The sequence below is a fragment of the Notolepis coatsorum genome, assembly GCF_963971535.1.
Source record: "Notolepis coatsorum genome assembly, chromosome: 1".
NCBI classification, from domain to species: Eukaryota; Metazoa; Chordata; class Actinopteri; order Aulopiformes; family Paralepididae; genus Notolepis; species Notolepis coatsorum.
Window position 1 is genome coordinate 232,416,011 of NC_140165.1, and position 13,714 is coordinate 232,429,724.

The 13,714-nt window shown below is 45.2% G+C and overlaps 1 protein-coding gene across 1 annotated transcript; it reads right to left on the bottom strand.

Moving 5' to 3' along the window:
* Positions 1-2,008: 2,008 nt before the first annotated feature.
* hspa13 (heat shock protein 70 family, member 13) lies at positions 2,009-11,160 on the bottom strand. The gene is made up of 5 exons (XM_084333069.1): positions 10,992-11,160; positions 7,270-7,610; positions 6,871-7,084; positions 6,201-6,368; positions 2,009-5,572 (listed from the first exon to the last, which is right to left on the bottom strand). The coding sequence occupies exons 1-5, from the start codon at positions 11,014-11,016 to the stop codon at positions 5,001-5,003; spliced, it is 1,320 nt and encodes a 439-aa protein (XP_084189195.1). The 5' UTR covers positions 11,017-11,160; the 3' UTR covers positions 2,009-5,000.
* Positions 11,161-13,714: the final 2,554 nt, after the last annotated feature.

Sequence of the window (13,714 nt, forward strand, 5' to 3'; positions counted from 1 at the left end):
GACTCCCTGAACGGCACAACAGGAGCCAAGCGTGGAAAGGGTGTAAGGAGACGTGTGGTTGGGAAGGCTGCCATACCAGGAAACTGGCAGAACTTTCTGCGAGTTGACAGTAACAAGACAGAACTATTCAGCTTCCTATCCAAGGTCCTCTCAGGTGTTAAGTGAGAAATACAAGGAGGTTGTCCTCACTGGTGGGATGGGGTGCTCAATGTCCTCTCTCAGGTGTTCAGTGAGGGGAAGACAAGGAGGTTGTCCTCACTGGTGGGATGGGGGTGCTCAATGTCCTCTCAGGTGTTCAGTGAGGGGAAGACAAGGAGGTTGTCCTCACTGGTGGGATGGGGGTGCTCAATGTCCTCTCAGGTGTTCAGTGAGGGGAAGACAAGGAGGTTGTCCTCACTGGTGGGATGGGGGTGCTCAATGTCCTCTCAGGTGTTCAGTGAGGAAGACAAGGAGGTTGTCCTCACTGGTGGGATGGGGGTGCTTAAGGTCCTCTCGGGTGTTCAGTGAGGAAGACAAGGAGGTTGTCCGGTCCTCCCTCAGGTGTTCAGTAAGGAAGACAAGGAGGTTGTCCTCACTGGTGGGATGGGGGTGCTAAGCACACAGCCACTGCAGGATCTCCACACCCTGGCCCCATGCAGCCATGAAGAAGCAGATAGTCGTATGCTACTGCATGTATCACAAGCTGCACTGCATGGCCACCACCAATTGCTTATTCACACTGTTGACACTGATGTTGTGGTCTTGCCATAACACAACTACCAGCTGCATGTGAACTGTGGCTAGCATTCGGAACTGGCAAGAGCTTTCGCTACTTGACAGCCCACCAAATAGCTGCGTGCCTCGGACCAGAGATGTCATGTGCCCTTGCAATGTTCCATGCTTTGACAGGCTGTGACACTGTATCCAGTTTTGCTGGAAACGGAAAGAAGGCAGCATGGTCAACATGGAAGTCACTGCCGGACCTGACAGATGCACTACTGATGCTGGCAAATGGACCAAAGGAGATACCAGATGATGCAATGAACATTATTGAGAGGTTTGTCATACTTCTATTTGACAGAACCAGCACCTGCACCCACCTACCCAAGCTGCTCTGGTGGAGCACATCAAGAGAGCAGTCTACCAGCGTGGTCACATCTGGGGGAAGACACTGCTTCCAGACCCTGTGCTGCCATCACCAATTGACTGGGGGTGGGTGAAGACAGAAGGAATGTATGAGCCCCACTGGACGACATTGCCACAAGCATCACAATCCTGCCATGAGCTGATCTCTTGTGGCTACAAGAGTGGTTGCAAAAAGTGCTGCAGGTGCAAGAAGGTTGCACTTCAGTGCACATGCCTCTGCTTCTGAGATGGAGAATGTGCCAGTTGAACCCTGCTGAACCATTCTTCGCTACAGTTTAATCGGGCAATAGGCCCATCACCATTTTGTGTGTGGGGGAGGGGGGGGGGGGGGGGGGGGGGGGATAAAAAGGAAAATGTTTGATACCGTTTTGTAAATAGTTGTATATTTGTTGATTTTTTTTTAATCTTTTTTTTATATATAACAATTATAAAAAAAATATTAATAAAACATGTTCTTCACTTTAAGTTGTATGTAAATACTATTTGTGGTGTTAAAAACATGGAAACAATAGCGTTGGTGGCCAAAGTGCCAGTAATCTCTGGCAGCCATTTTTGGAAATGGTTACCATAGTCACCAGAATGCCAATCTGCAATGCCCCAATATCCATATATTTTCTAAATATATTAAGCTAAATATGTACCAAATTTGGTGCTTTTATCACAAATTGAACAATAGGTTAGCTATGCCACCCCACTATGCGACTTAACTCATGCAGTTGTTATTTTTAACTGTTTGACTGTATAAGGACATGAACCTGCCTACTCTGTACGTGGAAATCATAATTAGCACGTTGATTTGTACGTGTTTTAACACTCGTTTCAGTTACTGCTTCATACAATCCATTAAACAGTTAAAACAAAGTAGTTCAGGAATGGTGTTTTAATAGACTGAAAAGCAGGACATAAGCAATTTTACTTCATTTAAATTCAACAAGAAAAGTAGGTCATAAGCAATTTAACTTCCTTTTAATTTGACAAGTGACGAGACCGATTTGATGACCATAAACAAAACTTACAGTATAAAAATAGATCCTGATCTTGCATACTTGCAGTGAAAATACCTAAATAGGTTTGTTTTCCTCTGTATTAATGCATTATTAGTACAGTATCAAAGGCATACAATATAGCCTATAACATTAGGCTCTACAAATTCATTCAGTCATATGTGTGCAAACATACATACTAGACAAGATGAGAGCAGGGCAAAAGGTTACTGGTTAACATTATAAATAATACCTGTATATCAGATTCTCTTTGCCTCTTGCAACCTAACCTGGTTCCCAGTTTTATCTCCATGAGATAAAGCCTGGTAAAGAATACTGCCGAAAGTGTCTGTGGGGTAGAATTTCCGGTGTATGTACTTCCCCTGGAAGCTGCCTCCGAACGGACCAAACTTTTCCCGAATCCTGTCGGCAAACAAGCTAGAACGTCCCGGTCATGTAGTAAATTCTTCAGGCAAAGCCGTTGCAGTGGCTTAAACGAGGAAATATTGTGCACTTCACACATTTCTATAATTGTTTTGTCGAAACCGGAAAGCCTGTACTTCCTGTACTTCCGTTTAGACATTTTAGGAGGCATATCTTTACCAGCCTACTTGCAACCAAACACTCAATTGGTTCAGACCGCCTGTCAAATGTCCTATAGACATGACAATAACACTGATTTCTCAGTAACCCACTCAGCAGACGCCTTTGAGCTAATTCTTTTGTCATTTTATGGCACCACCAGAAGTAACCTGCTTATTAGAAGCTGTTGAACACTATTCTCATATTTAGCACTCTTATAGTGCTAACCAGGACAAACCAAGCAACAAGAATGAAGTTGTCTTAACAAATGAAAGTCCTCAAACTGTCCCTTTTCGTACACTGGCAGTGGCCAATTATCTACACCCCAGTTTAAAGACTCTCAGCTGAGATCTCGGTACACACCGGTAGCTGCTTTTGGCAAGGACATCCATTGCCCTATTTCTGGATGGTTTTCGCGACACGGAATTAAAGGTGAAATAAAGAATTAGGGAAATAAAGTTAATGCAGAGTAACATTTCATCCTCTTGAACTGAGCAATGGCAGAAGCACTAGATACAGATACACTGTAGAACCACATAGCAGCTCTCTGGAAAGGCACAAGCACATTGTGTGTAATAAACCAGCAGAATATGGTAAAAGAAAAAAATGAATTATAGCATAATACACACACATACATACACACACACACACGGCTCATGGGAATAAATTAAAATAAATAGATGAAGATGTACTTTTTCAGTCCTTGAAAAAAATATATAATAAGTAGGGATGCTCGATATTGGCTTTTTTACCGATATACCGATATTGTCCAACTCTTAATTTCCGATACCGATATATGCAGGGTTTCCCCCCCCAAAAAACGGAATAATTTCAGGTAATTAACACGTTGGGTGCCATGGGTTAAATTCATTATATACCATAGATTGCCGGCTCTATTTGTCTATGGAGAAGTACCCCTTCTTTGCATGGCTATAACTTTTTAAATTCTATTGCTACATTGCCATTATTAGGGCCCATTCAAAGTCCTATATGTATTGTTCATTGTGTAGCAACGTTAAACTTTTTCATTCACATATTCATAGTAAAGTATGATCTAATGTATAAGTATGTTTTCATCTCTTTCTGCAGCTTTCTCCAGAACGTGATCTATAGCCGCAAATGCATTATATTGATGATGAAATACAGTTTGATGGCAATCGGGGCGATATAAAAAATTTCAATTGGACGTACTTCTAGAATGATCTACGTATGATCTGATGATGACCGGATGGGCGGGGGATCGTTTATAATTCCGTGGGCAGCGTTATATCATTCATCTAGTGTGGGTCATATGTTCATCATAACAGTTTATATGGAACACGTTCAACAATAACGCTGAATCTTACCGGATATTCCTCGCGCCGTTGGACGATCAGCGTGGTGTAGACCGTTTTCGATTATGGGATGTTTATCCTGATGAACCATTTCCAGCTTGTATAATACTATATACGTCCAAATCATGTTGTTTATCGAGTTATTGGCAATGGATCGCTATATATTGTGCCGAGCCAGAGTGCCGGCAGCCAAACCGAGTGCCCGGAAGTAATATGGCCGACCAGCACAACCTCCACAGCACTTCCTGTTAGGCGATTGCGCCGATCGGCCACCAGATGGCGCTCCTGAACCGCCAGAGAGCTCAGTGGGTCCTCCTGGTGGATCTCAGGCCAGCGGAGGGGAAATATGAATCCGATCACAGATTTTTGAAATATTGATATTAAAGACGCTGTAAAGCGTCCTTCGGCAACTTGAGCATGGCCGGGAATGACGCTGTAAAGCGTTTCCCGGCAGTTAAAGTGTTAACATTACATATCTCTTGTTGTGGAATTAACACAACATTATGCATATTTTTGAGAATAAATAAAATCTGAATTTGTTCTTACTTGCTTGCCTGGGTAAATAAAGGTAAAAAAAAAATAGTTTTTTAAACAGATACCGATATTTTCCGATATCAAATTTGAATGCCAATATCGGTAGGCCGATAATATCGGACATCCCTAATAATAAGTGGTTCCCTGAATTAAACACCATTGCACATTCTACAGTATCGCACACAGTTGGCCCATCATCATCATCATGATGTAAATATGCAATGGTGTTCAGCATCTTCACCTCAGTAAGGGCCTTCTGAACGTCACGATCCACCAGCATCTATTCCCGCTGAATACAGTACATCTCTCCTCCTGCTCTTAAGCACACATTCCATTGCACAAAACCGAGGATTGTGGTCACAGTTAAAAGTCCCTCGAGGATTACAGCCTAAGTCTCTGTCGCATCGCGTTCTTCTTTCTCCAGTAGAAAAAGGACGAGCCATCAGTGGAAGTTGGTCTTTCGCAGATGCCTGTTGGGGATTTCTATGGCGCTCACTTGCAAGGGCCAAGACCCACCCATGATGCCGGCCTGAATGGCCACGCCCGTCACCACGGCCAGGTCCGGGTCTACGGACGTGTTGGGCTCCTTCCCGAAGTACTCGCTGATCATCCTCCGGATGCACGGTATCCGGGTGGAGCCGCCCACCAGGACGACCTCGTCCACCTCCTCCTTCCCCAGGCGGCCCTCGGCCAACACCGTCTCTATGGGGATCAGGATCTTCCGGAACAGGTCCGCGTTGAGCTCCTCGAACAGCTCGCGGGTGATGGCGGTCCGGAAGAGGACGGGCTTCGGGACCGAGCCCCGGGCTGCCTCGGGGGCGGAGAGGCGGAGGGGCACCCGGATGTCGACACTGGGGTGGAGGGTGAGGTTGAGCTTGGCCGCTTCCACCGTCTGTCTGAGGCGGTGGATGTCCTCTTTGAGGGTGGGCGGGACGCCAAACTCCTGCTGCACGCGATCCATGGTGTACTGGAGCAGCCTCTGGCTGAAGTCCTGGCCTCCCAGCTTGTTGTTACCTAGAAGGTGGAACACCATGCATATAAGGACTGCATTTATATAGCGCTTTTATTCATTGTTGTTACCTAGAGGGCGCAACACCATGCATATAGGGACTGCATTTACAGTATATAGCACTTTTATTCATTTTACCTAGAGAGGGCAGAACACCATGCATATAGGGACTGCATTTATATAGCTATTTGTGTTTTACAACTTGTGCCTCACATTCACCCATTCACTCACACATTCACTCACACATTCACACCGACGGAAGAGGCCACCATGCAAGGTGCCGAGCGAGCAGTTAGGGGTTAAGTGTCTTGCTCAAGGACACTTCGACGCTGCCGGGAGGAGCCGAAATCGAACCAGGAACCATCCGATTACCAGACGACCGCTCTACCTCCTGAGCCACTGTCGCGCTTGGGAATCACTCTACCACCTCTTCTTCAGTCAATGCTAGGAATTCAAATTGACGTTTTTCCAAACATGGCGTGAAGAGATACTAGCTTGGATGATTTTCATTTAAAAATGTGAGGCCAAAGCTGCCCTGAGGATTACAGACAATGAATAGATGATACAATACGACCGTAATGTTGAGCACATTGCGTGACATATGAATGGGTTTCAGTGGGATGCCTACAGTACCTGCCATGGCCCTGGTGAGGAACATGCCCCCCTGCTTGTTGAGCAGAGACACGTCCAGAGTGCCTCCGCCCAGGTCCACCACCAGCACGTTGAAGACGTCCACCTTGTGGAGACCGTACGCCATGGCAGCCGCCGTGGGCTCGTTGATCACACGCAGGATCTCCAACCCTGACGGCGGGGAAGAAGGAGGGACATTAGTTCAAGCTGGAGAGTCTCCCCTCTGTTGCAGAGTTTTAAGAGCTTGATCTCCAACTGTTGTCAATCAAGTTTTACATGTTTAGATTGATTTCTTATCCTTGCTTTTTGCTTCGTCCTGTTGTCTCATTGTTAAGATTTTATCTGCTTTTACGCTCAACGTGACTGTAAATGAGGGAGACCTCGGTTGCCTTTCGATAGCTAATAGCTAATTAGACTACAGGTTTAGCTACGAATTAGGCTAGTTGCATCATACATGTAATTACTATGTGCTTGGTGACTAAAAGTGATTCTGAGTACCAAAGAGCCTGAGAGGAAATTACACAATATTACACAACTAGTTATTACATAGGAGTGGATTCCACAGGTCTTTCTCAAAACCGAAGAAAATGGTAACTTTTGGTTCTACTTTTTAACATTTATAAACAAAAAAAACACACCAAAAGTGTGCCCTGAAAACCATTAGCATACTGACCAGCGAGGGTGGCAGCCCTGATGGTGTAGTTCCTTTGCCTCTCGTCAAACTCTGCTGGCACAGAGATGACGGCCCTGTGGATGGGTACGTCCAGCTTACGCTCTGCCATCTGCTTCATCCTCAGCAGCAGTCTGGAGCCGATGAACTCTGGGCTCACAGAGAAGGTACGGTTGGTGTGGATTACAAACTCTGCACTGCCGTTGTTGTTGATCACCTGGGAGAGCGAGGGATAGAGAGAGAAAGAGTGAGAGAGTGTCAGAGAGGGACGAGGAAAACACATACAGCCAGGTACAGCTGACAGCGAAGAAGAACATCACTTCATGGAGATGTTTCATCACATTGTCAAAAACATGAGGTGATGAAGCCTTTCTGAATTATGAACAGCAACTGATCACCAACCTTGAATGGGTAACGAGCACTCTCTTGCTCGAGAACCTCAGGTTCGAATATTTTCCCGATGAACCTCTTGGCATCATAGATGGTGTTGTGAGGATGGCTGTCGGCTAAATCCTGGGCTTCGTGGCCAGCCAGGACCTCCGTGAGCGTGAAGGACACGGCACTGGGGATGCTCTTCCTGCCCTCTTCATCTTCGATCACCTCCACCTCCCCTGTCCCCGGGTGGAACACACCCACCGAGCAGAAGGTGGTGCCCAGATCCAGACCTATGACTCTAGGTTTCGGGGGAGGCAGGTACTGCTGACCCAGATAACCAGCCAGGAACAAGGCCAGAATGACCGAACCTGTAGAGTAAGAGGCGAATTGATTGATTGAAAACTTTATTAACAGATTGCAGAATGGGTACAGTACAGTACAGCTCAATACATACAATTGGATGCAGACCAGAGAAAGACTTTCGTCTTTGTTTACATCAGGGTCCCCCATTTTAATTTCATCATAACATATATGACACACACCACATACAGATAGAGTACTGCAGTGCTACATCTATACATTTATGACATACCAGATTTGTTTGTTTGTTTGTACCAGATCAGCTTGTGACTGCAACTTGTTCCTGTTTGCGGACGACTCAGCCCTGCTGGTCTCTGACAAGAACAAGTTACAGGTTGAAAAAACCCTCAGCTCGGAACTAGGCAAAATCTGCATATGGCTCGCCGACAACAAACTATCATTACACATGGGCAAAACAGAGTCCATTCTCTTCGGTTCAAATAACAAACTCAGCAAAACAGACGGCTTCTCAGTTACAGTGGGTGACAATATTGTCACAAGGAAAGATGAAATTACCTACCTGGGTTCCATCCTAGAGGCTAATCTTTCCTGTGACAAAATGGCATCCAATGTAATAAAAAAAGTCAATCAACGAACTCGATTCTTGTACCGGATCTCCTCCCTGGTAAACAAGAATACCCTGAAGACTCTGGCAGGAGCACTCATTCAAGGGTACTACGACTATGCTTGCACCTCATGGTACCAAAGCACCTCAAAGGCACTAAAAACCAAATTACAAACATCTCAAAACAAACTAGTCAGACTACTGCTTGACCTGACTCCTAGAACCCACCTCACCCCTGCACACTTTGCCAACCTAGGATGGCTTAGAGTAGACGACAGAGTACAGCAACTTGCAATGGGCCTGGTCTACAAGATACACTACACGACCAAGGTACCCATGTACATGTCAAAATACTTCCCAAAGGTCAGTGAATACCACGATCACAACACCAGAGGGAGCTCCACAAATCATGTAAAACCCAGATTCGGCTCAAACAAGGGACTAAACACGTTTCGCAATTATGCCACAACAAAGTGGAACGCCCTACCCAAAGCTGTAAAGGAATGTAAATCACTACCCACCTTCAAAAACACTCTCAAAGAACACCTACGGGAGACTGCAATTCAAAACTGGCCCCTACAAATGTCCTCAAATTTCAAGTTTCAAGTTTCTTTAATAGTTGTCATACAGAAGTACAGAATACTTTCATACAAAATGCTTCTTACTGTTACGCTCCAGAGACTGTGCTAGACAAGATAGTATCAAATAACATAGTATAGCATGTAATTTAGAAGAAGAAAATGAGGTCACAGTGTTCGGTATAGACATATGTACAATGTTCTGAGTTACCATATAATATACAATACTATGCAGTGTACTAATGTACAGTACTATCTAGTGCAAAGCAGAAATGGGATGAGGTACAATTTAGGTACAATTTACAGTAAGGTGTACGAGTTGTAGTGCAATCCTTCATCAATAAATATAAAGTGTGGGGAGTGGGTGCTACAGTGTGTTTGTTTAAAGTGGGTGTGTGCTATAAAGTGTGTGGAGTGGGTGCTACAGTGTGTTTGTTTAAAGTGAGTGTGTGCGTGTGGATGTGTGTGCTATGTGCGTTTGGTGGTTGTTGTTGTGTAGTGTTCATTCATTGTTCGTTTAGCAGCCTGATGGCCTGGGGATAGAAGCTTCTTCTGAGTCTTTCTGTGCTCGCCTTGAGACTCCGGTATCGCTTGCCTGACCGCAGCAGTTCAAAGAGGCAGTTGTTCGGGTGACTGGAGTCTTTAATGATTCTCTTAGCCTTGCCCTTGCAACGCTTGTTGTAAATGTTCTGGAGGGTGGGGAGCCCCCCTCCAATTGTGCGTTCGGCTGAACGTGTCACTCTTTGTAGTCTGCTTCGGTCTTGTGCAGTGCTATTCCCAAACCAGGAGGTGATGTTGCCGGTCAAGATGCTCTCTATTGTACATGAGTAGAAGTTCTTAAGGATCTTCTGACTGACTTGGAACTTCCTTAGGCGCCTGAGGAAGTAGAGGCGTTGTCGTGCCTTCTTCACAACACTGTCAATGTGTGTGGTCCATGTCAAGTCCTCGGATATGTAGGCTCCGAGGTACTTAAAGCTGTTGACTCTCTCAACCGGTGCCCCGTCGATGCTGAGGGGGCTGTAGTCCTTGACCCCCGACCTCCTGAAGTCCACAATCATCTCCTTTGTTTTTCTGACGTTCAGGGAGAGGCTGTTTTCCTGGCACCATCCCGCCAGGACCTTGACCTCTTCCAGGTAGGCCCTCTCGTCGTTGGCAGAGATCAGGCCCACCACCACTGTGTCGTCAGCTAATTTGATGATTGTATTGCTACTCCGCTGAGCCACACAGTCGTGTGTGTACAGGGAGTAGAGGAGGGGACTCAGAACACAGCCCTGGGGGGCCCCTATGTTGAGGGTGATGGATGAGGAGGTGCAGTTGCCTGCTCTCACCACCTGGGGTCTGCCAGTCAGGAAGTCCAAGACCCACTGGCAGAGGTCATAGTTCAAGCCCAGGTCCCTGAGCTTGGCTATGAGTATGGAGGGGACTATGGTATTGAATGCCGAGCTGTAGTCGATGAATAGCATTCTCACATAGTTCCCCTGCCTCTTGTCCAGGTGTGATGCTGCTGTGTGCAGCACATGGGCTATGGCGTCCTCCGTGGACCTGTTGGGGCGGTATGCAAATTGCAGGGGGTCCATGTCCTAACCCAGTTGTACAATAAAGACCAAGCATGGCTTTGTCAGTATTCCAATGTACAGCCCCACCCAACCCCACCCCACCTACCCAACCTCCTCCAATGTACAGTTTCCATGTCAAATGTATGTCAGTATTCCAATGTACAGTGTCCCCCCCCCCCCCCCCCCCACCTCCAATGTACAGCCCCACCCCACCTACCCAACCTCCCCCAATGCACAGTTTCTATGTCAAATGTATATACTCTTCTTCTGGATTTTTTTAGTATCACAAACAGTACTGTATTTGAAAATCTGGTATGTCATAAATGTATAGATGTAGCAGTACTGTCTATCTGTATGTCATGTGTGTCATGATGAATTGAAAATGGGGGACCCTGATGGAAACAAGACGAAAGTCTTTCTCAGGTCTGCATCCTCTTAACAATTGTATGTATCGAGCTGTACTGTACTGTACCCATTCTGCAATCTGTTAATAAACTTTTCAATCAATCAAAATGATAATAGTTAGTTGAAGGAATTCTAATTTAGGCATATCTCACCTGACGGCAAAAATATCAGGTAATGTGTAACGTTACCAAACTAGCCATTACAATTACGCTAGCTAAACTACCGCTAATGTTTCATTCGCCGGTGTTAAAATAAAACATCTATTTGGTCATCTTCCTTACTTACCAATCATTGACATTTCTCCGGCCATTGTGATAACGCTACACCGTCTGTTGTCACTAAATAATACAATACAATTAAAACGAAAGGTAGTACAATGGGGATAGTTTCGGTATGGATGCTGTATGTTCTACTCCACGGGCTGACAGGTTGCGTGGTTGGAGAATTTCAGATTAGCTCTCAAGCAACACGTCAACATTACATTGCAATTGTGTTGCTGGGTAATGTCGTCCAAATCTGACGTCATTCCCCTCCCTTCCCGACAGCCTAGACTACTTCTCACTACATTTCCCATGAACACTAGCACTATTCTGACGTACGTGAGAAGTTGTGTTCGCATCGATGTTATGTTGTGCTACAAATGTTGCGTTGGGCTTAATTCACAAAAGCTACAAATTCACGAGTGGAAAGGTTGGGTAGCGTTCTGTACTTAACGTGAATGATCTCGAACATTTTCATATACTGTGTAGTGCCGAGAGATGAGAGTTGGAGACGGTGACTCGAGGCAGATCGAATAGCATTTATTAAGCACAGAAATGCAACATGCTACTGCTACGTTGCTTGCAGTCGACTGACTCTTCTTCTTCTTCTTTAGAATTTCCGGCAGTGTAGACGCATCGTGGCGTATTACTGCCCTCCGCTGTTCTTTTGATGGCGTGATTACACAAACAAGCCGCATTTCTCGGAGACGCTCTCTGATTGGCCGACGCCTGTTTCTACACTGGTTAAGCTTAGGCACTCTTCGAAGTTGGTTAAGGTTAGAGTTTGTCTTAGAGCGTGACGGCAAGTTCTTTCGACGGTTAAGCTTAGGCACACTTTCGAAGTTGGTTAAGGTTAGAGTTTGTCTTAGACGAGCATGGCGATAGAACGCCAGGTAGTTTGCAGGCTGTTTGACGAGGAAATGGGCAAAGACACAGCTCGTCACGGATTGGCCAAACGCGTCAGTGGCCAATCAGAGAGCGTCAGTCAGTGCCAATCAGAGAGCGTCTCCGAGAAATGCGGCTTGTTTGTGTAAATCACGCCTTTTGATGAGCTCTTCTTCTTTCTTCTTTTGAATTTCCCGCAGTGTAGATGCAACATGGCGTATTACTGCCCTCCTCAGTTCTTATACTACGCTAGTGGTTTGGTTTCCATAGTTAGGTCTCTGGTAAATCAACTTTTGATTGTTTACACTCTTCTTCTTCTCATCTTCTATCTCCTTCTTCTCCGCTCCTCTTGCCTGTCCAATAAATACTAATAAATACAATAACGCTATATCCTCTGATACAACTCTGACGCGTGCAGAAATGTCAGCACTGACTCTATGATCAGCTGGTGGTTCTCATTATCCATGCAAAAGAAAGATTTAAGAGAGAAGGAAGAGACTCCCAACTCTACCAAACGTTTATAAAAGATTTCCCTCTCTTTCCTATACCTTTCACATTCTATGAAAACATGCCTGACAGTTTCAGTCTCTTCACATTCACACCGCCCATCTGGATGTTTTCCCACAATGCACAAGGTACTGTTCAACCCACAGTGTCCCAGCCTCAATCTACACATATTCACCCTATCGCTCCTAGACCCATATCCATCCACCTTGATTTTGACCCGAGGCTGCAGAGAGAAATAGTGCCTTCCCTTGGTCCCCTTTTCCCACTCAGCCTGCCACTCAGCCTCAACTCCTTTCTTTATCTTCTCTCTGAGTTCTACTCTTCCCATTGCCTCTTCTTCTTCTTCTTCTTTTGGATTTCCGGCAGTGTAGACGCATCGTGGCATATTACTGCCCTCCGCAATTCCTTTGATGGGCTCTTCTTCTTCTTCTTCTTTTCCCGCAGTCTACTGGAATCCGTCATCCCCTACATTGTCCATTGGAGTGCAGCTAATGCTGCTACTTCCTGTCTGAGCCCCCCTCTGCGGGACACTCCTTGCCCCCTGCGATCTTATTCTGGGCTACTTGGTCCCTCACAACCCCATCATCCAATTCCCTAACCACCTCCTCCCATTTCAGACCTTCCATTCCCAAATATTGAACAGCTATCCTAACAATCATCTTTACCCTATCTGTTCTACCCTTAGCCTCTCCCATACCATTAACTACCCCTGCCACAAAGGCCACAATACCAAATTTCTCCGCCCTTACTCTCTCTCTTTTTTTGCCGTATACATACACAAATGTTCTAGAACATTGGTCATGACATCATACGGACATCACTATGAATTGAAAATGGGGGACCCTGATGTAAACAAGACGAAAGTCTTTCTCTGATCTGCATCCCCTTAACAATTGTGTGTATTGAGCTGTACTGTGTATTTGTACCCATTCTGCAATCTGTTAATAAAATTTTCGTTCAATCTTTGATTGATTGATTGAAAACTTTATTAACAGATTGCAGAATGGGTACAATACACAGTACAGCTCAATACACACAATTGTCTTTTTTTGAATTTTTATTTCCCCCCTTTTTTTTTTTTACATAAAACCAGACACACAATACATAAACAATGGAAATCCACAATAAATCACAGGACTATGATTGACACAATAATGAAATTAATGACAGTCCAGTAGGCTACTTAAATAAAAATAAATTAAAAGATTTACCCATAATAAATGCAATACAATACCTATGCTCTTGCTCCCCCCCCCCCCCCCCCCCCCCTCAGGACCCCTTTTTGGACAATCCATCCATTATTCCGTTTAACACCAGGAATTACAAATTCATATGCTAACCTTTATCCTCTCCACC

Bases quoted from the DNA above. Each gene is read 5' to 3' on its own strand.
- hspa13 (XM_084333069.1), bottom strand. From the start codon at position 11,016: ATGGCCGGAGAAATGTCAATGATTG. The intron at 6,369-6,870 runs GTCAGTATGCTA...CCCCGCCGTCAG, and splicing joins CAGGGCTGCCACCCTCGCTG to GGTTGGAGATCCTGCGTGTG. The intron at 5,573-6,200 runs GTACTGTAGGCA...TCCACCTTCTAG, and splicing joins CCTCACCAGGGCCATGGCAG to GTAACAACAAGCTGGGAGGC.